Below are 25,942 nucleotides of genomic sequence, written 5' to 3' on the forward strand. Positions count from 1 at the left end.
TTGAAGGATCTTGAAGGAGGAAGACAGAGAAGACTCTTCTTGTGTGAGGTCAGTAAACGCATATTTCGCCTTTCACCTGCAGTGAGTCCACTAGAGGACACTCCAACACAAACACTCATTCCTGCTCTGTCTCAACACTCCCCTGATACAGAGCAAAAATTGACTGAATATGCAATATGATCAGGAACTGATTATTATAACTGAACATTATCTGAAATAAATGTTCTCATGTTGCTGCCAACAGAAATTAGTCCGGACTTAAATCCTCTCCTGGTGGCGTTCTGCATGAAGTGGCTGCTGTCTTCATGTTGGTATTTTAGTGATATCTCTGTTTGTTCCGTTGGCTCCACAGGTTGTCGTCTCCTCACCGTGAAGTTCTGGCCAGCCAGCCTTCCTCCGAGCCAGTTGGACTCCTCTCAAGCGTCTTCTGTACGAAGGGTAAGATCATCTTTCAGGGCTGTTAGGTGAGTTGGAGGATTCGTCCATCAATACTTCCTTTGTTGCTGGTGCTTGTGGACATAACTCAAAGGGGGCAGAAGTCCTCTGGCTTTTCCTGGGGAGACCAGGAATCAAGCCAATATTACTGCTGAGTTGAGGTTTTTTTTTTTTTCCCCCCCATTCTGAACTTAAGCTTTCGAAAGACTTGGTGCGATTATGAGGTGGAAAAGAAGTGATGGATTTCTGCAGCGAGGTTTTTGTTCGGCTTTCAGAAAACGGAGTCTCTCTTATGTCCTTCAGACGTCTGTCTTCAGCCTACAATCCTCTAAAGCCATAATCTAAATGAAGTGTATTTTCTTCTCACTTTCTTTGTGTGACTGTGACCTCCTTAAACATCAACCAGATGGTGGGCAGCGATGTCCATTTCTTTTAAACTAAACAATAACAGTTCGCATTTTGAGGGCTGACAGTTTCTGAGAAACATCGTCACAGCTGCAGCTGGTTTCTGCAGACAGCTGCTTGTGTTTGGGAGGAGTCAGTGAGATAATAGGAAAAGGTCAAGAATCGCCTTCAGTCTACACCATAACAGTTTGGTGATGAACCCGGTTACACCCATCAGCCAATCAGAAGCAATTTTTAACTGTACTTAAACAAACAGATCCATTAACTTTAGCTTGACTGTCAAACAGACACACACATCCGTTCAGCGTTTGTTGCTTTTGTTGTCTTTGTCTCAAAGTCTTAAACCATTTCAACATTTTGTCGCCTCGGCCTCATTACTGGCCCTGATTATGACATCAGGTGATCATGTGAAGGATAAATGGAGTTTATCAAATATGGTTAAGACTGCGTTGGCTGATGATCTTTTTCTGAATGACCTTCAATGAATGTTTGGCAGCTTTAAACTAGATACGAGATAAAAGCAGAAGCTTTATCTGCTCCTTCTTAGAGGAACCACCCATACAGCTGTGAGAGAGATAAGCCTGAGAGAGAAACAATACTTTGGCACAAAACACAGAAAGTGACTCTAATTCTCACACCGGAAGGTTTCCAACTGATAAAATGATCTATTAATAAGGATTGGTTGAAGGGCTTAGATTTAAAAATCTGACGATAACTGCTGCCACACACCGAACCAGCTTTAATATTTCTTTCATTTTGTGGCACTAATTGAACTTTTTATTGAAAGGGCTCATTTCGGAAATCCTTGAAGTAAATTGCTCACAAAAAAATGCATTGAGTAAATGTTTTAACCTGCCTATTTAAAAGTAGGCTACATCTGAAATATTGACACCAGCAGCTGGATGATATTTTTCATTTCTGCTCATTTTAATTTGAGCTTCTGGCCCCAGCATTCCTCCCATCGTGGGAAGATGTTTGTTTATCTCTTGCGAGCTGCAGCCTCATCACTCGGACCGCCTTACTCAGATATCTGTGGGGTGGTGCCGGGTGTGACCCCCTCAGTTTCAGCCATAAAATCCCAGCAGTTCGCCCTGACGTCGGCATTGAACACATAGTCAAACAACAGACACGATGACCAGTCTCACTGCTAAGGACAAAGAAGCCGTCAAGACCTTCTGGGCCAAAGCCTCCCCAAAGGCTGATGAAATCGGCAAAGATGCTCTGGGCAGGTAAACATCTGGACCCAATGATGGCCGTTATATATTGTGTTATTACTGACAGAACGCTGACTGGCTGAATGTCATGTTTCCGTTTCCACCTGGTACCCAGGATGCTGGTGGTCTACCCGCAGACCAAGACCTACTTCTCCCACTGGAAGGACCTGAGCCCGAACTCAGCTCCGGTCAAGAGACACGGATCCGTCGTGATGTCCGGACTCGCTGACGCCGTGTCCAAAATCGACGACCTGAAAGGCGGCCTGCTGAACCTCAGCGAGCTGCACGCCTTTACCCTGAGGGTGGACCCCGCTAACTTCAAGGTACGAGGCCAAGTCAAAGACGTGGAGCCTGTAAAAGTCGGATAAAGGACTCTGAGTCCGGCCTGTCTAAAGGCCTGTCATCACAGGAAGGTCCGATCATTTGATGGAACTGATTTCTCATTTTCCTCACAGATCCTCTCCCACAACATCCTCGTGGTCTTTGCCATCATGTTCCCCAAAGACTTCACCCCGGAGGTCCATGTGGCCATGGACAAGTTCCTGGCTGCCGTGGCTCTGGCCCTGGCTGAGAAATACCGATAAACAGCTGGAGGAGATGGTGGAGGCTCAGCATGAGCTTCATCTGCATGTTCAATAATAAAGACGCAATGCAGAAGCACAAAACTGTCTTAGACTCCTGGTTCTTCTGTGATGATTCCGTTTTATATTTGGGTTTAATTTAGAGTCTGTTCATCAACTGGCATTGAAACAATCAAGTCAAATATATTATTGGTTGACACGAGTCTCTTCCTTGCTGTAAAACATTGTAAACTGAGAGTTTTTGGACCTCAAGCTCCGATAAATCTTAACATTTCAACGTGTCAAGCCGGTGATGAACATTTTCACCAGTTTCTGACATTTTATCAATCTGCAAAATAAACAGCAGATTAATCAATACATGGTGATTTACATCTTTTCTAAACATAATTCAAAAGATTTGATGACAATTAAGTAATTATAAGAACACAAAAGAGAGAACAAACTGTTTTTCACCCCTCAACACCCAAAAACAAATTTTTGCTTTGTTTTCATCAGAATATTGAAAGTGATGACAGTTTGACAGTTGCAGTGTCATTCTGGAGTCTTAGCTGAAATGAAACTTTGAATGATTATCTGACTGTCAAAATTGCTGCTGGTTATTATTTTTCCCACAGTGACTAAGTCACAGTTGGGTGTTATATATTTTTCCTATTAGTCATCGTGCTACTAAACCAATCTATAGAAATAAAAAACTGTTAGGCAAAAACACAACTCGAAAAGATCAGTGTTTGTTCCCTCTGAGAGGAAAATTATTTCAGCAACATTCTTATGGTCAATTCATTGATTGCCCTTTGGAGCTAAACCTCCATCTGCTGTTTCACCAGACCTGATCATATATCTGAAGGTTAGTTTCAAGTGTTTTTGTCTTATGGAAAATTACAAACAAACAATTTTTGATTTTTTTTTTTTAATGCACTTTTATTTACTTTTGACACATGATGCAAACAGAGTCTCAACAAATGATCTGAATGTGATGCTGTTCTTCTCTGCTGCAGCTCTCTAATGGTACTGCCTTCCCAGGGAGGACACCACCACGGCCAGGAACTTCTGGAAAGCTGCCTGGACATCACCGGTGAAGGCACCACCCATCTGAGCAGCAACCACGATGGTGAGACAGTCGGCCAGCAGCTGCAACACAACAACAACACAACAACAACAACACAACGGTCAGCACACATCGACATGAGACGAGGTGAGCCGGTTTCTGAGTTTTTCAGCTTTGTACCTTGAAGTTATCGGGATCCACATGCAGCTTCTCGGAGTGCAGCACACTCAGCTCGGCGTAGGTCTCCTTGATGCTGTCCATGTTATTCACGGCCCGCTCCAGACCGCGCAGCACCACCTTTCCGTGATTTGCCACCATCGGGTTGGAGATGATGGCTGCGGCGTTGTAGAGGTTTCCAAATCCGCCGAAATACCTCTGAGTCCAGGGGTAGACCACCAGACACCTGGGCGAAGCAGACACGGTCAGAAGTGTCACGTTAGAGTCAAAATAAGGATTTTACAAAAGGTGAAACACTGCAGATGTAGAATAGGAGTGATGTCCCACCTGGAGAGAGCAGCAGGACCCACAACATCATAGTCGATGTTGGAGAAGATGTCCTGGATGGTGGCGCGCTCGAAGTCCGTCCATTCGACCATTTTGCCGGTTTTAGGTTTTGTCTGTGCGGGTCAGAAGATCCTGAGCTGACTGAGACCAGATGCCACCTTTAAAGCCGACCTGGCCCCCAACTCAAATGGGCGGTGGGCGGGACAAGTGTTGCGTTGTGGAGTTAAACAATGATAAGAAAAGGGCGTATCTGGACAATGTAGATTTTTGTCCGATAACAAAACAAACAAACAAAAAAAAAAGTCCTGGTCTTCCAGGAAAACTCTCTCCGCGCCCCTCAGAGGAATTAAATGCAACAAAAAACCCAAAATATTTTTGTCTAAACAAATATTCAAAGTTAAATGATCAAAAAGAGTTGATAGAGTCTAAATGTGTTCATTCCGGGATCAGCACCTCGGACAGCGGTCTTTAATGATGGCTGGTCACGTGTCCGATAAAATAAAAACCAAATGAGTGACACCTGTCAGATCAGGTGAAGAAAACAGAGAGCTACAGCCAGGTGATCTATTTCTGAAGTCCAGCTCTGACCTCAGCTGAGCACCCAGAGTCAGCCTAGTTCTCAGTGAGAAAATAAATAACAAAGCAACACTTTTAACTTTCAACCGTCATGATGTCACAAACATCTACACAGATTTAACATTCTGTTGTTTTCTGCTTTCAAATTAGTTTCATTCAGGTCGTTCATTAAGTAGAAAATACAAAAAAAAAAGAATGTGGCCCTAAGTGAGCTGCGCAGTGTGTGTTTTCATACAACAGCTCTGAGCTGTTTTTCAAACAGCAGCTGTCTCTCAGTTAAAACGAGTTAAAACGTTTCTTCCCGTCCACGATGAGCTTTTTTTTTTTTTCTTTAGATGGGCTGCAGGATGACTCGAAAAGATCTTATCACTCACACTTTTTAGTGATGGAGGCCCAGAGTTCCTTTCTAAAGAGTTTCCTTTATCTCGGGGAGGGGCTGGGGGAGGGTGGGTCGGTACCGGGTGGGCCCACGCTGAGTTTGAGGCATAAAAACCGCAGTCTCAGCTGATGAAGACATTCAGCAACACTTAACCTCCAGACACGATGACCAGTCTCACTGCTAAGGACAAAGAAGCCGTCAAGACCTTCTGGGCCAAAGCCTCCCCAAAGGTTGATGAAATCGGCAAAGATGCTCTGGGCAGGTAAACATCTGGACCCAATGATGGCCGTTATATATTGTTATTACTGACAGAACGCTGACTGGCTGAATGTCATGTTTCCGTTTCCACCTGGTACCCAGGATGCTGGTGGTCTACCCGCAGACCAAGACCTACTTCTCCCACTGGAAGGACCTGAGCCCGAACTCAGCTCCGGTCAAGAGACACGGATCCGTCGTGATGTCCGGACTCGCCGACGCCGTGTCCAAAATCGACGACCTGAAAGGCGGCCTGCTGAACCTCAGCGAGCTGCACGCCTTCACCCTGAGGGTGGACCCCGCTAACTTCAAGGTACGAGGCCAAGTCAAAGACGTGGAGCCTGTAAAAGTCGGATAAAGGACTCTGAGTCCGGCCTGTCTAAAGGCCTGTCATCACAGGAAGGTCCGATCATTTGATGGAACTGATTTCTCATTTTCCTCACAGATCCTCTCCCACAACATCCTCGTGGTCTTTGCCATCATGTTCCCCAAAGACTTCACCCCGGAGGTCCATGTGGCCATGGACAAGTTCCTGGCTGCCGTGGCTCTGGCCCTGGCTGAGAAATACCGATAAACAGCTGGAGGAGATGGTGGAGGCTCAGCATGAGCTTCATCTGCATGTTCAATAATAAAGACGCAATGCAGAAACACAAAACTGTCTTAGACTCCTGGTTCTTCTGTGATGATTCCGTTTATGTGTTTAAGGTGAAGCTTCTAAAAGTGAGTGAAAGTCTGTTAAGTACAATGACCTCTAAAAATATATATATATATAATATAATATTCCACTTTAACACACAGTGTCGGTGGCTGCTCACCTGGTTACTCGATTAGTCGAATAAAGACAAAAACAAAGAACCTTCTTTACGTAAACAAAAACAATACAAATAACAAATCAAGGAAAGAAATCGGTTGTTTTTCAGCTCTCTTGCGATGAGCTCTGCTATATCTGCACAAAATAAAGCCCCTCAACAGGAAACATTCAGAGAAATTATTGCTAAATAGGTTTTAGAAAAAACTTTTTGGATTTCTTACTAAACTTATAAAAAAACAAACAAAGAAAAACAAACAACAACAAAACATAAGAAAAACCCAAAAAGCTTTTAATTATCTTGTAAAATATTGTGTTTAATGCGACATTTTCTTCAAAAGATTTCACACATTGTGAAGCCATTTGTGACATCAGCTGCAACAAGGACAATAAAAACGTGGAAGAAGAGTTGATATGACACAAAAAAGGTAAATATGTGGATAAAAAAACACAATGATCAAAGTTATAAATAGTATCTATTATTCATTTATTGTTTTTCTAATTACAAGCCTTTTATTCTTATCATAATTAGTGTTTTATCAATGCATTAAAACTGCTACTAGTAACAAGAATAAAATATATTTTATTATAGTATTGTTAGTATCATTATTTAATTTATTATTATTTAATGTTGTGATGTCAAACAGTACAAAGGCAATAATGTTGCATTTGCTATGAAATATTTTCTTCTTGATGATCATTATTAATTTATATATTTATGTTATGAAGTATTTTCGAAAGATATAATTTTTTCATGCATTTCTTTTTATGTATCTTTCTCAGTTTTTATTCCAGTGTGAACAGCGCTTCTCTTTTCTTGTGCATTGTTTTACTTTTAGTTTTATCAAAGAAACATCGTGTAATTTCGTGATCTACTCAGTTTCCTGAACATAATTCCAAACAATTTGTTCAATTCGCTTATTGTTTTATTTGCTTTGAGACAAATACAAAGCATTTCAACAAATGATCTGAATGTGATGCTGTTCTTCTCTGCTGCAGCTCTCTAATGGTACTGCCTTCCCAGGGAGGACACCACCACGGCCAGGAACTTCTGGAAAGCTGCCTGGACATCACCGGTGAAGGCACCACCCATCTGAGCAGCAACCACGACAGTGAGACAGTCGGCCAGCAGCTGCAACACAACAACACAACAACAACAACACAACGGTCAGCACACATCGACATGAGACGAGGTGAGCCGGTTTCTGAGTTTTTCAGCTTTGTACCTTGAAGTTATCGGGATCCACATGCAGCTTCTCGGAGTGCAGCACACTCAGCTCGGCGTAGGTCTCCTTGATGTTGTCCATGTTATTCACGGCCCGCTCCAGACCGCGCAGCACCACCTTTCCGTGATTTGCCACCATCGGGTTGGAGATGATGGCTGCGGCGTTGTAGAGGTTTCCAAATCCACCGAAATACCTCTGAGTCCAGGGGTAGACCACCAGACACCTGGGCGAAGCAGACACGGTCAGAAGTGTCACGTTAGAGTCAAAATAAGGATTTTACAAAAGGTGAAACACTGCAGATGTAGAATAGGAGTGATGTCCCACCTGGAGAGAGCAGCAGGACCCACAACATCATAGTCGATGTTGGAGAAGATGTCCTGGATGGTGGCGCGCTCGAAGTCCGTCCATTCGACCATTTTGCCGGTTTTAGGTTTGGCCTCTGGGCCAGCAGTGGGCCAGATGCTGCCTTTAAAGGAGTCCTCCCGAGGGGCGTGCAGTTGGTGGGGCGGTGGGGCGTTCGTGTGTTTAGTTGTGGATTTACAACAATGATAAGAGAAGTGTGTGTCTGCATCTGCACTGTTTCTGGAGACATCAAACTGCTGCTTTTAAATATCCGACTTTTTAGATTCAAATTCTCTCATTTGTCCCTCTGGTTGTAAAATGTGATGATTAAATTCACAACGCCAACAATAATAATAATGAATACTATCATAATAATATAATGGGAATAAAGAAACAATAGTAAGAATAAGAACATCGATGAGACCCAAACGTGACATTTGTTCACCAGCAGATGGCGCTAAAATCTGTCTCAAACAAAACTAACTTTGTTTCTCTGACTTCTGATCGTGACATTATTTAAAAATTCGTTCTCTGAGCCAGATACCTTTTCAGTGGTTAAACACGGAGTGAGGCCAAAGGTTGGGTGCATCATATAACCTTTTTTAAAAAAAAGTTAATCAGTCCGTCGTGTGACTGGATCTCTGTGCAGGACCAAGTTTATCAGTTTTATTGGACAGCAGAAACGTGAACTTGTGTCCTGGATCGCTGCTCTCGGCCCAAATGACTGCCCCCTGTTGGATTCATCTGTGGATTCAGTCATGGCTTTAAAGAGCTGAGCCATCTGCTCCAATGTGGCCTTCACGCTTTGTTCTTGTCACTGTTTATGTTTTCATTTTTATTGAATTATTTTTATATATATATATATAATCTATAGTTTATTAAGTAATATTTAAAAACACACACACACACACACACAAAGTAATGATTTCTCTCAGAAATCAGAGAAAGACTCGTTTCTCCCCAAACGAAGCCGAAAAGAAGCCGACACACGGACGTGTTTAGGTTTGTGTTTTTTTATTGAACCCTTCATCTGGACAGGGTCGTTGGCTGCGGATGATCCCGGGTCTCTGCCGGTTTAGCGGTATTTCTCGGACAGAGCCAGAGCCACGTTCTGCAGGAATTTGTCCACGGCGACGTGGACCTCCGGGGTGAAGTCTGCGGGGAAGTACATGGCCAAAACCAGGATCAGGTTGTGGGCCAGGATCTGCGGATACGCGAGAGACGGATTAGTGGAACGGACTGCAGGGATTTGAACTGACGTTATTATTTATATTTTCCTCCACTTCCTGGCCCCCATCTGTCCCGACCTCACCTTGAAGTTGGCGGGATCCACCCGGAGCTTGGAGGCATGCATCTCACTGAGGGCGCTCAAACCACCGACAATATCGTCAATGTTCTTCACGGCTTTGGCCACTCCTGTCATGATGACCGCACCGTGCTTCCTCACCTGAGGGTGCTTCACCCCCAGATCAGGCCCCCACTGGGAAAAGTAGGTCTTAGTCTGCGGGTAGGCAGTCAGCATCCTGAAGAGGACACACACATTGTGAAATGAATGAATGCATTTAGAGAACGCAGCACATTTCCACCCCTGCCCAGCTCTTGGTGCTCACCTGCCCAAGGCTTCGGCGCCAATTTCAGCAGACTTGCTTTCTGTCTTCTCCCATAACTTCTTCACCAGGGCCTTGTCTTTGGCTGACAGACTCATGGCTGCTTTTCAGTTTTCAGGAATTGAGAGTGAATATGGATGAAAGGTTGCTGTTGAAGTGGATCCGTCATTGTATCTTTATATCAAACCAAATGGTACCACGCCCATTTATCAAATCCAAAAACACACCCTCCCTCCGATAAAGAATCCTCTAGAAGCTTTCACTGCCTGTTTAATTTGATTAAATAATAAATGAAAAAAAAAAAACTACCACTCCTCAGCTATCATCTAACAGCCAGATCAGCTCTGCAGTTTAGTCTGCCAACAGGCTGCTGCTGATTTCAAAACATGAGGTGAAATGTCAGTCTGATATATTTTTAATTAAAGTGGCACTGTAATAAGAACAAAGGGAAACCATTATATAACTCTACTATAATGATGCTTGTCATGAATTAACTGGGCTGGGATCTTTTTTTTTTTTTTAACTAGTTTGTCCCCTCCATTGATGATAATGAGAGGAGACAGAAAGACAGGCAGAAAAATAGCTGCACCAGATGATCACACACCTCCCCGAATTCAAAAGCTGAACGTTATAACGTTTATAAAACAGAATTTAAGGCAGGACTGAAGTTGACTCTAAACTGGTTCATGGGCTGATCCATCTGGCAACTGTTTGGTTTATCTAGGCCACCTGGAGAAAAAAAAAGAGGCTATCTACATGATTGGCATTTCCAATCCTCATACGTCACTTTCTGGAAGATGCAACTCGTCCAATCACAAAGCTGGTGGGCTGAGGGGTGGAGCACCAATAATGGATAAAAATGAAAGCGTCCAGATAAAAAGCCAATCATCACGTAACTACTTTGAGACTTTCACACCGTCACCATGGTTGAGTGGACAGATGCTGAGCGCCAAGCCATCAGTTCCCTGTGGGGGAAGATAGATGTGGGTGAAATTGGACCCCAGGCCCTGGCCAGGTGATGTGTCTGTTTAATTCAAATTCATTCAGTCTATTTACCCTCAAACTGAGGCAAAGTATTTTGATGTTGAATGTTAACTACATCAGCACTTATTATTATGAACTTTCGTATTTTGCTTTGGAAACCAATTTGAGATGATCTGACTCTTTTGTATCTTTTCAGGCTTCTGATTGTGTACCCCTGGACTCAGAGACACTTTGCCTCATTTGGCAACCTGTCCAGCCCCGCCGCCATCATGGGAAACTCTAAAGTGGCCGCACATGGAAAGACAGTGATGGGTGGGCTGGAAAATGCCGTGAAGAACATGGACAACATCAAGAGCGCCTACGCCAAGCTGAGCGTGATGCACTCTGAGAAGCTGCATGTGGATCCTGATAACTTCAGGGTATGCCATCAGATCTGACTCTGAGCTGTTTGTTCTGCTACACTTTGACTGCCAGTCTCCTGAATGTGGCCATCATACTGTTGTCTCTTTTCGTTCTAGCTTCTTGCTGAATGCATCAGTGTGTGCGTGGCTGCCAAATTCGGCCCATCCGGCTTCTCTCCTTCAGCCCAGGAGGCCTGGCAGAAGTTCCTGGCCGTGGTCGTCTCTGCTCTGGGCAGACAGTACCACTAAAGGAGCAGAGACTCCCTTCACAGTCAAATAACGTGCAACAGTCTTCCAAACTCATCCAAATGTCTAACATTTTGGTTGTGGCTGTTGCCAAATCCACAAAATAAAACTCAAATGAAATGTATTTCTTTTTGTGTGTGTGATTATTCATAAAAGTCGTTTTCAAGTTTTCCTAAACTTGGTAGCTCTCCGCGCCAAAGTTCTAGGCGGAAAGATTTACTGAACTCATACTGCAGCATGAAACGCTGAATATTTCAAATAATAACAGACCAAAATGAATCAAATTCTCAACATTTATTATCCAGTTGTTGGCTGCAACTGTCGCCAAACTTAATAAAGCTCATTTCTGATTGAGCAGAAACTTGAAGTTCAACTTTTTTTGATGACTGAATTCATTTTGTGTTCAAACTGTTGCGATCGGTGCGCTCGCTTTTATTCATGTCATCCAAAGTCAATGAACACTGACGAGAAAGTCTTTTCTGAAAAATGGACTGCTGTTAAACTAAATGTGTTTATTATGACTTTGCTGATATAAAAAAAAGTTTTCAGTTCTTCTTCATGGATTGCTGCTTTGGGTTAAAGGTGTGGTCATTTTAATGCAGTGATAACGGTATAAAATAATGTGTGCCATTGATAATAAAAATGGATGACGTCAGTCAGTGAGCATCAGACTGCTCAGGATACACCTGGATACACAACTCCACAGGCTTTTGTTGTGCTTGATTGTGTATTTGGTTGTTTATTTGTATGTTTGTTTGACTCGTGCATGAAAGCATTATTTGCCAACACCCCCACCTCTACAATTTAAAAAGGTCATTTGAGGACAAGAAAGGGGGCCGAGGATGCTGACACAGCGTTTTGATATTAAGTTCTGGAGGTTTAGATAAATTATTCGGGCGGGGGGGAGCTGAAAGTTCAGATAATGAAGAGACTCAGCATCTTTTTAACTTTATCACTCTCCGGCAGTAAATGCATCAGGGCATCAGGGCCAAGTCCGGTTTGACACCTCAGACCAGGTCCAGGAGTCCGGAACATGGTACTGATGCTCACAGCTGCTTCCCTGATCATCATCATCATTATCACTTAGTGTTCATACTGACCCCCCCCCCCCCCCCCCCTTCTGATTATTGATCAGTTTGGATGTGTGTATTGATTGAAGCTGCTGTCATGGTGAAGTGGACTGACAAGGAGCGCAGCTTGGTCCAAGCTGTGTGGGAGAAGGTTGACATCGACGTGGTTGGGCCTGACGCTTTGGCCAGGTGGAGCACCTGATTTCCGACAAACTCTGTGTTTCCTCCCCGCGGCGCTCCGGTGAACTCATGTTGTTTTGGTTTTTTTTTTGTCTCCACGCAGAGTTCTCATCGTCTATCCCTGGACTGAGCGCTACTTCGGTAGATTTGGAGACATTTTCACTGCGACCGCAGTCCTGCAGAACGCCGGAGTGGCGGCCCACGGCAGAGTGGTCCTGACGGCGCTGGACGCGGCGGTGAGGGACATGGACAACATCCGGGGGACCTACGCTGCTCTGAGCCGCCTGCACTACGAGCAGCTGCAGGTGGACCCGGAGAACTTCGCAGTAGGTCACACAGGAAGCAATGCCAGCGCAGGAAGAAAGCAGGGCGGGCAGTGATCGTGTTGTGTGTTTGTGTGTTTGTGTGTTTCAGCTGCTGGCAGACTGCATCACCGTCGCCATCGCCTGCAAACTGAAGAGCGCCTTGGACCCTCAGAGCCAGGCCACCTGGAAGAAGTTTCTGTCTGCTGTGGTGGACGCGATGAGCAGCCAGTACAACTGAGGATGTGTAAAAATAATAATAATAATAAAACTAATTTAAACCCCGAGTGGCTGTGTGTTGTTTCCTTTAACACCGCAGCTGCGCAATGATCCATCAAAGTGCCTTAAAAATCACCAACGTCACTTCACATATCTTCATTATCTGCCATTTCTTTGTTCGTCCGCATAATCAGAAATCTTCCATTCAGATGGAACAACAGCACGTTTATGCTGACCCTCTTGTGGGATTTTCTTTTGTCTGTTTCTTTGTTTAGTCCACATGGAGTCTGTCCCAGGAGACCTTTCAGACTGAGGTCCTCGCAGGAGATACTTACTGAGGTGAGAGGTGCATCATTTTACTTCTGTTCACTACTACTGTGGTGATGTTTCCATATTTGGCTGTTTACGCTGTTAATAATAATAATAATAATAATAATAATAATAATAATAATAATAATAATAATAATAAACATCTTCATGGATTGATTCAACACAATTAAAATCAGAACTTTAGGACTTATAATATATTTTAAAATGATCTGATGTGACCTTGGCTCATTTCCAGAGGGACCAAGATGGAAGTCTTGACCACAGAATACTTCTCATCCCCAGAGAGTAGCTGAGCTTCAGGTTTTTGGATTGGTGTGGAAATATGACGCTTTGGGTGGCTGTAACGTTGAAGAACAACTAAAGTAATTTTGCTAAACAACAGTTTTAACGGGAGGCAGAAATGCAGGTGGTGTGACAGGCAGCTGGGTTCAGAGATTTATTGTGTTTGTTGTGGAGAAGGAAAACAGGACAGAGGGGAGTGCAGTTTGTTGGAGCTGCCCTCTAGTGGCTCAGCTAACGCTCTTCTTTCCTCAGCCATGATGAATGAATTTCAACAGGCGGACTCTGCGGGGCCACCAGGGGGCGCTGCTACACTGCCACATGATGTGAAGTCGCCTTGTTGCGTGAATTCACAGGGAAAGGGAAACACATCCATAGGAAATGGCTTACACGTGCATTATGTAAGTGAATCCCTCCTTTTCAGTCCTACTTTCACCGATAACAGCTGATCAGTTTGGCTCTTATGCGCCAATATGGAAATCACTGCGTTGGCTAGTTTAGTGCCAAAGGTACCTACGTCATATGGCAGAGAAATCAGATTTGTCTTTTATCAGGGGAAAGTGACTGGGAGAAAAGTATTAAATAGAAGTGATGTGCTGTTTTTTTGTTTTTGTTTTGTCCGTCGATTTGATGCTAAAGTTATTTAAAAGCATTTCGTCATGCAGAAAACAGAAGCGCACAGTTTGTACACAAAATTTGGCAGAGTCCTTAAAGAAAGTTCCTACAGGGTATATTTTTATGCATTTTTGTGTAGTTTGTGAAGGTCTAAAGTTCAAAGGTAAAATGAAGGCGTGCGTAGTTTTAATGTATGAATAGGTTTTATTTTTACCTGGAAAAGGCAAGACGTCCGTTTTACCTAATGGCCCATCTGTCCATTTCTGACTGTGTGAGTCTGCGTCTCCAGATGTGTATTGTTTTCACGCCCTTCATTCTCCGCCCTCAGCTAATCTGGGACCAATCTGAACAGAAAAACTCTCCAAAACTGGCCTTAATGAGAAGCGTCACTTTTAAAACTACATCCAAGTGGAGCATTTGCATGGATTTCTGCATCTGCATCAAATAAAACCCCATCCGAACCCATTAAGGACGGTCAGGTGAACCAAGAAAACCTGAACTTAAACCAGCTTTGGCTGTATCAGCATTTATCTCGTTCCCCTTTCAGCTGTTCCACCCTTTCAGGGCTCCGCCGCTGCTTCAGATAAGACACAGACACACAACATGTTTTGGCTGCGAGCTTCACCACAAATGACCCCAGTTATCGTTTTGGTCCCAGCTGATAACCAAATCCTTTAATATTAATTAATACTGCAGCCAAGATTTTAAATCAGTACAAGTGGACTGACTGTATGATTTCCTTTTTTCCATCTCTGGTCTCCTTATTTGTCAAATCTACTCCCTAAATTACCACTTTTGGATTTCTGACAATGTCGTTTTAAATGTAGTTTATTTTATCTAAGACTTTGACTTTGAAAATCTTTTAATGTCCCCGAAGGGCAATGTGGTTTGCAACAGAAGTAAAAACATGCACCTTACGAATAAATTCAAATAAAAACAATACATCTAAAATTTATTCCTTCAGCGTATTTAAAACACCAACGTCAGATGGAACAAATGATTTAAGGCACCTATTTGTACCTTCTCTTAGAAGAGAGTAGCTGAAGATGAGGATGGAGGGTTGCTTAAAAAAAAAAAAAAAAAAAAAAACTTGTTCTGTGAGTGGCTCTAACTTTATAAACAGAGTGAAGATCGTTTAGCATAGTAACAAATACCAAATACCAAATTTTGGCAGCTTGACCACGTTCGTCTGTTTCTGATGCGTTGAATGAATTCACTGAAAACTTTTTACTGCGGGGAAAGTTTTAAGAGGTCTGTCTATTACTTAAAGGTCTGAGTCAAAGAAAGATTTAGTATTTTATTTCATCTGGAGAAAGGCTTAAAACGCCCTCAGTTTAACTGCACTTCCACACAAGAGCTCATGAGCCCATAAATGAGCAGTTCATAAAACATTCCCCTCCTCACTTCACTGTCGTTTTGGTTTTCTGTCATTTTGTTTTAGGGGGCTACAGGTTTGTGCATTAACTTTAATAATCTCATTGAGCCTGTTGGCTTGTGGCCATCTGAAAGTCAGTTATATCGCTCGTTTGTTTCATACAAGTCTTTCAGACCGTCAGAGGTTTTGTGTGCGTGTTTATCTCAGACAAGCTGCTCCATATCATTTGGATCGCGTCCAATTACCACGCAGCCTAATCTCAGAGGTGGCCCGGGTGTGCCCAGGCCCCGTTTCGTGGCCCAGGCTCCCGTATAAAAGCCCCACAGTGTTGCTGATCGGCATTCAACCTAACAGCCTACAGGCAAGATGACCAGTCTCACTGCTAAGGACAAGGACACCGTCAAGGCCTTCTGGGCCAAAGTGGCTGGCAAAGCCGAGGACATCGGCACCGATGCTCTGTCCAGGTAAACCTCCCTGTTACTTCTTCCTTTTACAATCTGTTTGCAGCTCGCTCACTCATTCAACTTCATTCTCCAGGATGCTGGTGGTCTACCCCCAGACCAAGACCTACTTCTCCCACTGGAAGGACCTGAGCCCCGGCTCTGCCCCCGTGAGGAAGCACGGCATCACCGTGATGACCGGAGTCGCCGACGCCGTGTCCAAAATCGACGACCTGAAAGGCGGCCTGCTGAACCTCAGCGAGCTGCACGCCTTCACCCTGAGGGTGGACCCCGCTAACTTCAAGGTAGTCCTACGTGTCACAGCTGGTGACCGACTGTGCACACATTTCACTTTAGTATCGTTGAGGGAAACGGGATTTATTTCTGGATATTGGCTGAGCAGATTTAACGCTCTCTGCCCCCCCCCCCCCAAAAAAAAAAAATAAATACAATTTTCATTAAATTCTGCTTCATTCAAAGGCAGTTTGTTGGAGAAAAGACCAAACCGGATCTGTGTGACTTTATGAAGGACAGACTTATGTCTGAGGTGGGCCTGTGCTGCGTTCACCGTCCACAGTCAGAATCGGACAAAATGGTTCACCGGGTTCTTCGGCTTCGCTGTCCGCGGTGCTGAAACATGAAACACTGTAGAAGCAACCGGAAAAAAACGAAAAGAATCTTAGATTGAGATTATAAATTAATATTTTTTATTAAACAGCATGCCCACATCAGCTGAAAGCTAAAGTTGCACTCTTAAGTATAGATGTTGTTGTTTTTGCACAGCTAGCTGACTAAAAATGTGAAACTGAATGATCACGTTATTGCTTTTTGAGTGTGTAAATCATTTTATTAAAAAATGTTATCTCACTAAAAATGTCATTATTTCCTTCCCACAGATCCTCTCTCACAACATCCTCGTGGTCTTTGCCATCATGTTCCCCAAAGACTTCACCCCAGAGGTCCATGTGGCCATGGACAAGTTCCTGGCTGCCTTGGCTCGCGCCCTTTCTGAGAAATACCGATAAGCTGCAACAGGATCCGGAGCAGCAGTACGGGAGGACTGTGATTCTCTCTGTCAGTCTGACAATATGAATAAACGATCCTATGCAAGCAAACCCCTCATGGTTGTTGGTGTGGTTGTGTTGAGTTTTTCTCGTGCAGATGTAGATTTCAAAGTTTCAGTTCACAGCCTGCATGCCATGGGTTCACTGGGGCTGAAATTTGAAGTGTGCACGCCCATGCATGAGATATTCAAACACTGTTATTCATACATAAAGAGCAACCTTAGTCAAGTCTGAAAGAATTCATACAAAGAAAGAAAGAATTATATATAAACACTCCCAGTGAAAAGTTTGGGCACGTTCCTATTCATTTGAATGAGAAAGTGTGTCCAAACTTTTGATTGATAGTGTTGAAATATATATATTTATATTACATGTGAATATATAGACATACGCATAATGTATGTGTGTTGTATTTAAATATTGTAATAATATTAATGCTATAAATAAATGAAGTATACCAGGCAAATACTAATAATAATACTAATGATAATAACAATAATAATAATAATAATACTTTTTCATTATTTTTCATGCAGATTTAAAATCAATAACTTTTTTGCTGGGTGTGTGTAAATATATCCTCCTCAGTTTATGCAAAGACTTACACACCTAAACACAAATGCACTCACAAGCTCGTGCACATCACAGCTTATATATATTACGTATACATTGTATATATAATGTATATAATATATTGATTCTCTGCCACATTACATTTAAGCATGATCAAATAATTCCAATGTCAAACTTTTTGTCATCAGAAATTCTTCATTGTGAAACATCTTATGGGTGTTTACATTGAAGCAGATTATGCTGATAACAGAATGTGCGTCCACTTAGATAAGATGTGTAACTGACAACTTTTTGCAATCTAATTTTTCGCAGTGTGGTGTTTGAACTTTTAAAGGACCAAAACCTTCCGCCCTCCATTTTTACGTTCACATACGTTGTAAACGAAGACTTATACTTTATAATTTCTAAAAAAAGTTCTGATAGAGCCATCAGCTGAGATGAGGAAAAGACAAACATGCCAAGTGTGATTATTGCTGCTTTTATTTGTGGTTTAGAGACATGATTTTTTTAAAAAGGTACTTTTTAAAAAACATGATCTGAATGTGATGCTGTTCTTCTCTGCTGCAGCTCTCTAATGGTACTGCCTTCCCAGGGAGGACACCACCACGGCCAGGAACTTCTGGAAAGCTGCCTGGACATCACCGGTGAAGGCACCACCCATCTGAGCAGCAACCACGACAGTGAGACAGTCGGCCAGCAGCTGCAACACAACAACACAACAACAACACAACAGTCAGCACACATCGACATGAGACAACGTGAGTTGATTTGGGCACATTGGTTGAATTTGAACAATTCAACTCCTGTTTCAATTTTACCCTGAAGTTATCGGGATCCACATGCAGCTTCTCGGAGTGCAGCACACTCAGCTCAGCGTAGGTCTCCTTGATGTTGTCCATGTTCTTCACGGCCCGCTCCAGACCGCGCAGCACCACCTTTCCGTGATTTGCCACCATTGGGTTGGAGATGATGGCTGCGGCGTTGTAGAGGTTTCCAAATCCGCCGAAATACCTCTGAGTCCAGGGGTAGACCACCAGACACCTGGGCGAAGCAGACACGGTCAGAAGTGTCACGTTAGAGTCAAAATAAGGATTTTACAAAAGGTGAAACACTGCAGATGTAGAATAGGAGTGATGTCCCACCTGGAGAGAGCAGCAGGACCCACAACATCATAGTCGATCTTGGAGAAGATGTCCTGGATGGTGGCGCGCTCAAAGTCTGTCCATTCAACCATTTTGCCGGTTTTAGGTTTGCTCCTGCAGTCTTGTGTGAGTCAGAGTTCGATGCAGCTCTTAAAAGAACCAAGTTACTCCACCCTACAATGTGCGATTGGATGGAGTAGGATGAGGGGGGTGGCCACATACTGCTCTCTGGATTTGCAGAAGTGATAAGAGAAGGACAAATCTGCACTGCTTAGATTGTGTTGGGGACAGAGGAAAGTATGGAGGTGAAAACTGCCATCTGCTCATTATGGTCTGAGATTTAGCCAGGAAAATTGTAAGGTATTTGAAAAAAAAAAAAAAAAAAGTATACCACTGCAGGATGTACGATTAAAAATCACTTATAGGAAGTTTCTACAAAGAAATTTTTAATTGGAAAAATCTAATTGCGCATTTTAAATACTATTAGTATAATATTTTTCTGCTCTCTTCTCTCCTCCATATTAATAAATTATAGACCTAAAATTAAATTTAGTCCAGCCAGCTTTTTTATTTGACAGTATCATCTACGACTGTCTTAAAATGAAGTGGTTGTCTCTGTGCCAAATATATCTATTTTTAATAAATAATAAAGAGATGTTGAGAGGTAGATCATTTTATTTAACATGTTAAGACAAATAAATAAAACTTATAAGCACTAATTAAAAAAACAGCAAAAAACGAAATCATCAACAATATACAAACAACAATTTAGCAATTCAAATAATATTTACTGATCATGTTCAAAAGGGGTCCGGAGTTTCAAAACTTTTAATTGTTTTAATCATTTTACTTCAGTTGGCTTCAAAAAGTCGTAATGGAGTGTGAAGTAATGCAACTGAATGGTGTTGTGGGGTATTCCACCGCATCAACTCCAGTGTTCCTCTCAGGTGGTAGGAAGGTCCGGTAGATGGCGCTCATGTGCGTTAGCAGTCGGAGCTCTGTCCCGATGCAGACTCACTAAACTGGACAGATATCACCATTTATTATCACATCTTATAAATTCTGCGATTATTCTGCTCTGCTTCCAGATTTTTACAGGGCAGCCTTCACAATAAAACTCAATTAAAACTTAAAACTGACATTTGATGTAATCGTCAGGCTCAGGAGAACAGAAGTAGCTTTTACTTTTGGCTCTGTTGTGTTGCATCGTTTTAGCAGTATAACTGCTCTGCAGTAAAAATATCATAAAGTTATTTATTATTTAGGGTTAGTTATCGACTTGTTTTAATAACCAACACTCAGTCAGACGTTTTATTTTGACTATTATTATGTAGTAATATTTATTAGGTCAACTGTCACAATATTTACTTTCTAATTGTAAGTATCAGTGAGAAGTGAAATTATTCAAGTAAAATTATGTATGCTATTCGTGTCATAAATAAACTGTGTGGGAACAGTAAGCTTTACGGTGCATTTTCACAGAATATTCAAAGGTTTCACACTCATTGCAGGTGAACGTGGAAATATCAAGTAAATCTTAGAAGATGCGTGTTTTGAATCCGCGCATGCGCCTTGTGACGAGCATACAGTACGCATGCGTTAGTTGTCCGCCAAAACCAAAGAAGAACTCAAGAAGATGGCGTATGTTGCTGTATGTTTCTTTTTTTTTATCTTAAATGTTTGTAAACATTAAAGTTTTCAGTTCTATTTCATGACTTAAAAACACTGTCTGCTAAAAAAGAAATGCTAAAAACGGAATTTAAACGGTTTAATATAGGTGGGTGCAGTGAGAATAGGCCCCGTCAATAAGATTGACAGAGGAAGACCACCAATTTAAATAAAAAAAAAAAAAGATGGCGGTTGCTGCTCCATCAGTTTTCTGCCATGTGTTAGCGATGTCGTCCCACAACAAGGTCACGGGCTCAATTCCCGGTGTGGGCACCTGCAAGAAAAAAATGGGAAAAATTAAAAAGGATTTCTGCGAAGCGGTAGAAGGTGGATAGATAAAATGGATTTTATAGGGCTCTAAATCACTTACACTTATATTATTTATGTTTTAATTACTGTCTGGATCTGAAGTATGTTTTATTTTGAAAAATGACCGGATTCTCTCCGTCACATCCGTCTATGACTCACTATGACGCATGTCAAGACGCGTCTCGGTCACGTGATATGTTACCGCCAAAATTAAACCTGCAAGCTAGCGAAATGATTAAAAAAGGAAAATTTCTTTGGAAGGTTTCTCTGGAAAGTTTCTTTGCGGAGGGAAAAGGCTCAGTGAGGAGACAGAAGAAAGCTGCCTTTAGGTTCGGGGGCAGAGCGGAAGTTACTCATGTCACCAGGACGCTGCTAATAAAGTTCCATACGAGTGCACAGTGGATTCACGTTTATTATGACATTTAGAAAATAGCAGTTTTTAAGCCGATATTATCATTTTATTTTGTTGCATTTATCTGCCACAGCTTAAAGGCCGGTCCGTGAAAATATTGTCTGGCATTAAACCGGTCCGTGGTGCAGAAAAGGTTGGGGACCGCTGATCTAGATGATTCGCCTCCACATGCTTCCTGGACTCTCACCTTATTTGGAGGCCTTTATTTCTATATTTTGCTTATAATTTGATATGAAGCCTAGTTGTTTACACTGTTAAAATGTTGATTCTGCATTATTCGGCACAAATGGAGGATTTTATTAATTTAAGATTTAACATGTGGAAACAGTTCCAATTCTGCATGGAATTGTGTCTTTTTTTTTTTTTTTTTTTTTTTAGATCAGAGCAACATTAAAAAAAAATTTGACAGCATTTTATCAAAAATACATTGGTTTGACAGTGGTATAGTTTATTTTGGTTACATGATTCTGTATTTTTAATGCATTATTTTGTCTTTGTGTTTTTGTCCTGAAGCCCAAAGCAAGAACTCTGTACTGTTGACACAGTGCCCTCTAGAGCAGCAACTACAGAAAGCTGTATCACAAGCAACGCCTTCTGGCTGTGCAGGTAAAAAAAACATGTGCTTTGCACTGCAGAAGTTGTCAGAGTTTTACCTTCATCACAGAACATCCATCCATCCATCTCCTAACCCTAACCATATTTCTGAGCCGCGGGAGAACATACATGCTATTCCAAATTAAAGTTAAGCAGAATATATTTTGAATTGTGAACTTGTGTGTTGTGCCACATAAAGTGTAATGTATAGAAAAGTTGAAAGGACAATCTGATGTTATATATATTCTAGTGATATGAATATAGATGTGTTTTGCCACTTAAGAAAAGTAAAGCTGTTAAATGAAAAAGTTGCCCTATTTTTTAAAAGTTATTGTTAATATAATATAATATAATATATATAATTAAGTGATATAATATAATAAACAAAAACATTAAAAACAAATTTAGGCAATTTAAACTGCAGAAAAAAATCTGTAAAATGTTGTGTAAATATTACTTAAGTATGGTGTGAAAAGTACGTGCAAACTAAGAAATAAAGACAGACATCTGGATATTTCACATTTATTGAATTTATTCACCAAGCCCTTCCATTTTGAAAAGGGATCTTGACATTATGAATGACCTGCCATGTTCTCTTGGCTGTGGGTGCTCATCGCTAGGATTTAGCGGTATCTCTCAGCCAGAGCCAGAGCCACATTTTGCAGGAACTTGTCGACGGAGACATGGACCTCTGGGGTGAAGTCTGCGGGGAAGTACATGGCCATAACCAGGATCAGGTTGTGGGCCAGGATCTGCGGATGCACAAAAATAATAATAATAAAAATAATAAATTAAAATTGGGAAAACATAATTATGAAATAGGACATGTGCAATATCGTATTACATATAGATTACTGGTGACCTGATGATTTACAGCTTATTGATGGGTCCTTACCCTGAAGTTGGCGGGGTCCACTCTGAGCTTGAAGGCATGCAGCTCGCTGAGGGTGGACAGGCCACCCACAAGGTCATCGATCTTACCGACTGCATCTCCCACAGCAGCCATGATGGTTGCACCATGCTTCCTCACCTGTGGGGCTTCAGGACTCAGATCAGACCAGTGGGAAAAGTAGGTTTTGGTCTGGGGGTAAACAGTCAGCATCCTGTCAAAGAAAGATTAAATGGAGAAGAATTAGCTGAGGAAAAAAAAATTATAAAAAAAAAACAAAGTGTGATCTTTGGAGAGGGACCAGAAAGGGGGCTTACCTGCCCAGAGCTTCCCCTCCAACCTCAGCTGACTTGGGGGCCACTTTGTCCCAGAAGGACTTCACATTGGCCTTGTCCTTGCCAGAGAGACTCATGTCTGCCTTTTTCTTCAAGTTTTCTTTGATGAAAGAAAAACTGTCTGATATGAAGATGCTGGAGAAGTCGATTTTATACACGATTTTATATCAAACGAAATTGCACCACACCCCGGTATCAATCCAAACCACACCTCCATATGAGAAACTGCCAGAAATCTCCAAGACATTTTCTGAGATAAAGGTTACCACTCCCTTTTCTCAATTTTCTTTAATGACTCAGGTATTTTGCATAATTGAACATATAAAATTTAATTTGCCTGCAGAGACATAAACATAAAATTACAGCGATAATATAGTTCCACTGTCAGGAAGTCAGAGGGATCAACGTATAATTTCTTCTAATATAGAGTATCAAAGTTTTGTGACTTTCTAGTTAATTCAACTTCAAAAACATTTTATCATTTTGCATTATAAACCGTGAGTTCTTCTAACTTTTTTAAACCATAATGTTATTTGATGCTCAAGAAAATTTTTGTTTTTTTGCTTAACTTGTTATGAGTTTTAAAAGAACAAACCTTAAATAAAGTTAAGATTGTTTATTTTAATTGTCCAATAATAATAATAATAATAAACAATACCTACCATGACAAAGGTAAAATTCAGTGTCCCAATCACAGACTTGAACATTGATACTGGATCTGACACAAAATGGTTTTAACAAAGGCAGCTGAAAGGTCTTCATGTAACCTACAAATGAAAACCTGACAATCTGTATCAAGGAAAGAAAGTCTGTCTCTGCGACTAAACAATGAATCCAATTTCACATCTTAAGTTAATTGCACTTATATCAGGTGCAGTGTTTTACATTTTCAGAGGTTTTCAAAGCTTTGAACTGATTATCAGACCTCAGAGTTAATTTCTTTTTGAAGAGGAACTTTGAATGGACTTAAATGTTTTATAGTATATAAATATATGTTGAAATATATGCTCGTTACGACAAAAGAGAAGACTGTCATTTAAAAGGTGCACAGCGATTCTGACTTAAGTTTATAAAATAGATACCTGAAAACTGAAAGAACAAAATCATCAGATTATTACACATCCTGACATTAAAGGAGCTCTCCCATTCACTTACTTCATATGCAGAAGAAAGAAAACAAAGGTTTGCCTTTATTAAATATTACATCAAGTCAACATGTTTAAAAGCTATAAGAGGAATTAAACAGTAGATATTATCTCAGAGTTAATTTCTTAACTAATATAATAATATATTTGAATGTATGGTGAGGACAAACTGCTCAAATTGTCATTTTATCTATTGCCTCTAATTTATTGAAATTACACTTTATCCACCTTGGCACTCATTTGAATTTTATTCAGATCAGTGTTTTTTTTTTATTAGTTTAGTTTTTATATTTGTTTGCTTGTGTTTTTGCAGCATTGGCAAAGATCCCCTCTTACTTGGCTAGGTAACACAACCCAAATTCTGCTCCACTGTGGTCCAATCAGATGCCTCCAGGGCTGAGAGGTGTGGCATCGAGTAATTAATAAAAACCTCCAGATGACCAGTCTTTGCTAAAGGTTTGTGATCAAAGTTTTAAAAAAAGAACAAATTGAAGAAACCTTAACATCTTCACCATGGTCGAGTGGACAGATGCTGAGCGCCAAGCCATCAGTTCCCTGTGGGGGAAGATAGATGTGGGTGAAATTGGACCCCAGGCCCTGGCCAGGTGATGTGTCTGTTTAATTCAAATTCATTCAGTCTATTTACCCTCAAACTGAGGCAAAGTATTTTGATGTTGAATGTTAACTACATCAGCACTTATTATTATTAACTTTCGTATTTTGCTTTGGAAACCAATTTGAGATGATCTGACTCTTTTGTATCTTTTCAGGCTTCTGATTGTGTACCCCTGGACTCAGAGACACTTTGCCTCATTTGGCAACCTGTCCAGCCCCGCCGCCATCATGGGAAACGCTAAAGTGGCCGCACATGGAAAGACAGTGATGGGTGGGCTGGAAAATGCCGTGAAGAACATGGACAACATCAAGAGCGCCTACGCCAAGCTGAGCGTGATGCACTCTGAGAAGCTGCATGTGGATCCTGATAACTTCAGGGTATGCCATCAGATCTGACTCTGAGCTGTTTGTTCTGCTACACTTTGACTGCCAGTCTCCTGAATGTGGCCATCATACTGTTGTCTCTTTTCGTTCTAGCTTCTTGCTGAATGCATCAGTGTGTGCGTGGCTGCCAAATTCGGCCCATCCGGCTTCTCTCCTTCAGCCCAGGAGGCCTGGCAGAAGTTCCTGGCCGTGGTCGTCTCTGCTCTGGGCAGACAGTACCACTAAGCAATTGGAGATCCATCACAATTCATTGATGTGCAGCAGTCTTAGAAATGTTTCCAAAATGTTTCATGTTCTACCTGTAGCTGTTGCCAAATAAAAGCCCAAACTATAAATATTTCTCTCTGTCTTTCTCTCTTTGCGTTTATTTCAGTTTAGTTTGTTTGTTTTTGTGTGGTCTCTGCCCTATTGTCTGTAAATAACTAATGTTGTAATCATATTAAAGGCTCCTAAAGTCAGGGGTCAGTTTGGTCAATTCAGGACTGGAGCAGAGGAACTCCAAAGACAGACCCCATGTCCTGATGGATCTGTGATAAACAGAATTAATCTGGATGCTTTTTTTCCTCGAATACTTGTAATTTGATCTCTATGAAATATGCCCAGTTTGATATAAACGGGTGCGGTCATCTGACATTAATGATAACGCGACACTAAATCATGCAGAAGTCGTCTTAAAACTGTGTAACTTGCCGATGCACACGACTGTAGCCGGATATGCATGACATTTCTTTCTTTTACAAATATAAAAAGTCCTCAACAATTTGCAACGCGCCATTTAGCGGACACGGACAAGTTTTGATAAGACATCATTTGTTTTCACGTTAAATAAACGTAAATTCATATTATTTCATGTGTCTGCTATGTGGGTATTTTTTGCAGGCACAAATCTTTTCGTTCACTGAAAGATTTTTTCTGTATAAGGTGTGTAGGAACTGTTGCTGCAGCGGGGAATCTTTTGGTCGTCACGTTTGTTCCGCCCGAACATCTATGAAGG

At 41.6% G+C, this 25,942-nt stretch overlaps 11 protein-coding genes across 18 annotated transcripts; 6 read left to right on the forward strand and 5 right to left on the reverse strand.

Moving 5' to 3' along the window:
• Positions 1-1,853: 1,853 nt before the first annotated feature.
• LOC115047007 (hemoglobin embryonic subunit alpha-like) lies at positions 1,854-2,697 on the forward strand. The gene is made up of 3 exons (XM_029507626.1): positions 1,854-2,069; positions 2,170-2,377; positions 2,510-2,697. Exons 1-3 carry the CDS (start codon positions 1,972-1,974, stop codon positions 2,636-2,638), a joined length of 435 nt encoding a protein of 144 aa, XP_029363486.1. The 5' UTR covers positions 1,854-1,971; the 3' UTR covers positions 2,639-2,697.
• Positions 2,698-3,634: 937 nt separating this feature from the next.
• Positions 3,635-4,292, reverse strand: LOC115048165 (hemoglobin subunit beta-2-like). The gene is made up of 3 exons (XM_029509484.1): positions 4,185-4,292; positions 3,861-4,083; positions 3,635-3,763 (listed from the first exon to the last, which is right to left on the reverse strand). The coding sequence occupies exons 1-3, from the start codon at positions 4,274-4,276 to the stop codon at positions 3,635-3,637; spliced, it is 444 nt and encodes a 147-aa protein (XP_029365344.1). The 5' UTR covers positions 4,277-4,292.
• A 1,003-nt stretch (positions 4,293-5,295) lies between these two features.
• On the forward strand, positions 5,296-6,027 carry LOC115047009 (hemoglobin embryonic subunit alpha-like). The gene is made up of 3 exons (XM_029507630.1): positions 5,296-5,401; positions 5,500-5,707; positions 5,840-6,027. Exons 1-3 carry the CDS (start codon positions 5,304-5,306, stop codon positions 5,966-5,968), a joined length of 435 nt encoding a protein of 144 aa, XP_029363490.1. The 5' UTR covers positions 5,296-5,303; the 3' UTR covers positions 5,969-6,027.
• A 1,009-nt stretch (positions 6,028-7,036) lies between these two features.
• On the reverse strand, positions 7,037-7,852 carry LOC115048163 (hemoglobin subunit beta-2-like). Its single transcript, XM_029509481.1, has 3 exons — positions 7,753-7,852; positions 7,429-7,651; positions 7,037-7,334 (listed from the first exon to the last, which is right to left on the reverse strand). Exons 1-3 carry the CDS (start codon positions 7,842-7,844, stop codon positions 7,206-7,208), a joined length of 444 nt encoding a protein of 147 aa, XP_029365341.1. The 5' UTR covers positions 7,845-7,852; the 3' UTR covers positions 7,037-7,205.
• Positions 7,853-8,767: 915 nt separating this feature from the next.
• On the reverse strand, positions 8,768-9,541 carry LOC115047874 (hemoglobin subunit alpha-B-like). The gene is made up of 3 exons (XM_029509079.1): positions 9,381-9,541; positions 9,083-9,293; positions 8,768-8,974 (listed from the first exon to the last, which is right to left on the reverse strand). The coding sequence occupies exons 1-3, from the start codon at positions 9,473-9,475 to the stop codon at positions 8,846-8,848; spliced, it is 435 nt and encodes a 144-aa protein (XP_029364939.1). The 5' UTR covers positions 9,476-9,541; the 3' UTR covers positions 8,768-8,845.
• A 690-nt stretch (positions 9,542-10,231) lies between these two features.
• LOC115047873 (hemoglobin subunit beta-A-like) lies at positions 10,232-11,132 on the forward strand. Its single transcript, XM_029509078.1, has 3 exons — positions 10,232-10,392; positions 10,558-10,780; positions 10,880-11,132. The coding sequence occupies exons 1-3, from the start codon at positions 10,301-10,303 to the stop codon at positions 11,009-11,011; spliced, it is 447 nt and encodes a 148-aa protein (XP_029364938.1). The 5' UTR covers positions 10,232-10,300; the 3' UTR covers positions 11,012-11,132.
• A 785-nt stretch (positions 11,133-11,917) lies between these two features.
• On the forward strand, positions 11,918-15,092 carry LOC115047099 (hemoglobin cathodic subunit beta-like). Of its 4 annotated transcripts, XM_029507796.1 has the most exons (7): positions 11,929-12,044; positions 12,144-12,267; positions 12,362-12,584; positions 12,673-12,807; positions 13,055-13,118; positions 13,345-13,789; positions 14,332-15,092. In XM_029507796.1, exons 1-4 carry the CDS (start codon positions 11,978-11,980, stop codon positions 12,799-12,801), a joined length of 543 nt encoding a protein of 180 aa, XP_029363656.1. In that variant the 5' UTR covers positions 11,929-11,977; the 3' UTR covers positions 12,802-12,807; positions 13,055-13,118; positions 13,345-13,789; positions 14,332-15,092. The 4 variants fall into 4 exon arrangements, with proteins under 4 accessions (XP_029363658.1, XP_029363656.1, XP_029363655.1 ...); XM_029507798.1 differs by lacking the exon at positions 14,332-15,092 and having other exon boundaries at positions 11,918-12,044; positions 12,168-12,267; positions 13,345-13,409; XM_029507795.1 differs by having other exon boundaries at positions 13,345-15,092.
• LOC115047098 (hemoglobin subunit alpha-1) lies at positions 13,059-18,082 on the forward strand. Of its 5 annotated transcripts, XM_029507792.1 has the most exons (7): positions 13,081-13,118; positions 13,345-13,421; positions 13,644-13,789; positions 15,733-15,842; positions 15,916-16,123; positions 16,715-16,892; positions 18,048-18,082. In XM_029507792.1, exons 3-6 carry the CDS (start codon positions 13,646-13,648, stop codon positions 16,841-16,843), a joined length of 591 nt encoding a protein of 196 aa, XP_029363652.1. In that variant the 5' UTR covers positions 13,081-13,118; positions 13,345-13,421; positions 13,644-13,645; the 3' UTR covers positions 16,844-16,892; positions 18,048-18,082. The 5 variants fall into 5 exon arrangements, with proteins under 5 accessions (XP_029363651.1, XP_029363652.1, XP_029363649.1 ...); XM_029507791.1 differs by lacking the exon at positions 13,345-13,421 and having other exon boundaries at positions 13,059-13,118; XM_029507789.1 differs by lacking the exon at positions 13,081-13,118 and having other exon boundaries at positions 13,206-13,471.
• Positions 17,993-18,704, reverse strand: LOC115047100 (hemoglobin subunit beta-2). The gene is made up of 3 exons (XM_029507799.1): positions 18,598-18,704; positions 18,274-18,496; positions 17,993-18,155 (listed from the first exon to the last, which is right to left on the reverse strand). Exons 1-3 carry the CDS (start codon positions 18,687-18,689, stop codon positions 18,027-18,029), a joined length of 444 nt encoding a protein of 147 aa, XP_029363659.1. The 5' UTR covers positions 18,690-18,704; the 3' UTR covers positions 17,993-18,026.
• A 3,382-nt stretch (positions 18,705-22,086) lies between these two features.
• On the reverse strand, positions 22,087-22,948 carry LOC115046983 (hemoglobin subunit alpha-A). Its single transcript, XM_029507584.1, has 3 exons — positions 22,787-22,948; positions 22,476-22,683; positions 22,087-22,332 (listed from the first exon to the last, which is right to left on the reverse strand). Exons 1-3 carry the CDS (start codon positions 22,879-22,881, stop codon positions 22,204-22,206), a joined length of 432 nt encoding a protein of 143 aa, XP_029363444.1. The 5' UTR covers positions 22,882-22,948; the 3' UTR covers positions 22,087-22,203.
• A 1,444-nt stretch (positions 22,949-24,392) lies between these two features.
• Positions 24,393-25,285, forward strand: LOC115047529 (hemoglobin subunit beta-A-like). Its single transcript, XM_029508518.1, has 3 exons — positions 24,393-24,554; positions 24,720-24,942; positions 25,042-25,285. The coding sequence occupies exons 1-3, from the start codon at positions 24,463-24,465 to the stop codon at positions 25,171-25,173; spliced, it is 447 nt and encodes a 148-aa protein (XP_029364378.1). The 5' UTR covers positions 24,393-24,462; the 3' UTR covers positions 25,174-25,285.
• Positions 25,286-25,942: the final 657 nt, after the last annotated feature.

The sequence above is a fragment of the Echeneis naucrates genome, chromosome 8 (assembly GCF_900963305.1).
Source record: "Echeneis naucrates chromosome 8, fEcheNa1.1, whole genome shotgun sequence".
In the NCBI taxonomy this organism is placed as follows: Eukaryota; Metazoa; Chordata; class Actinopteri; order Carangiformes; family Echeneidae; genus Echeneis; species Echeneis naucrates.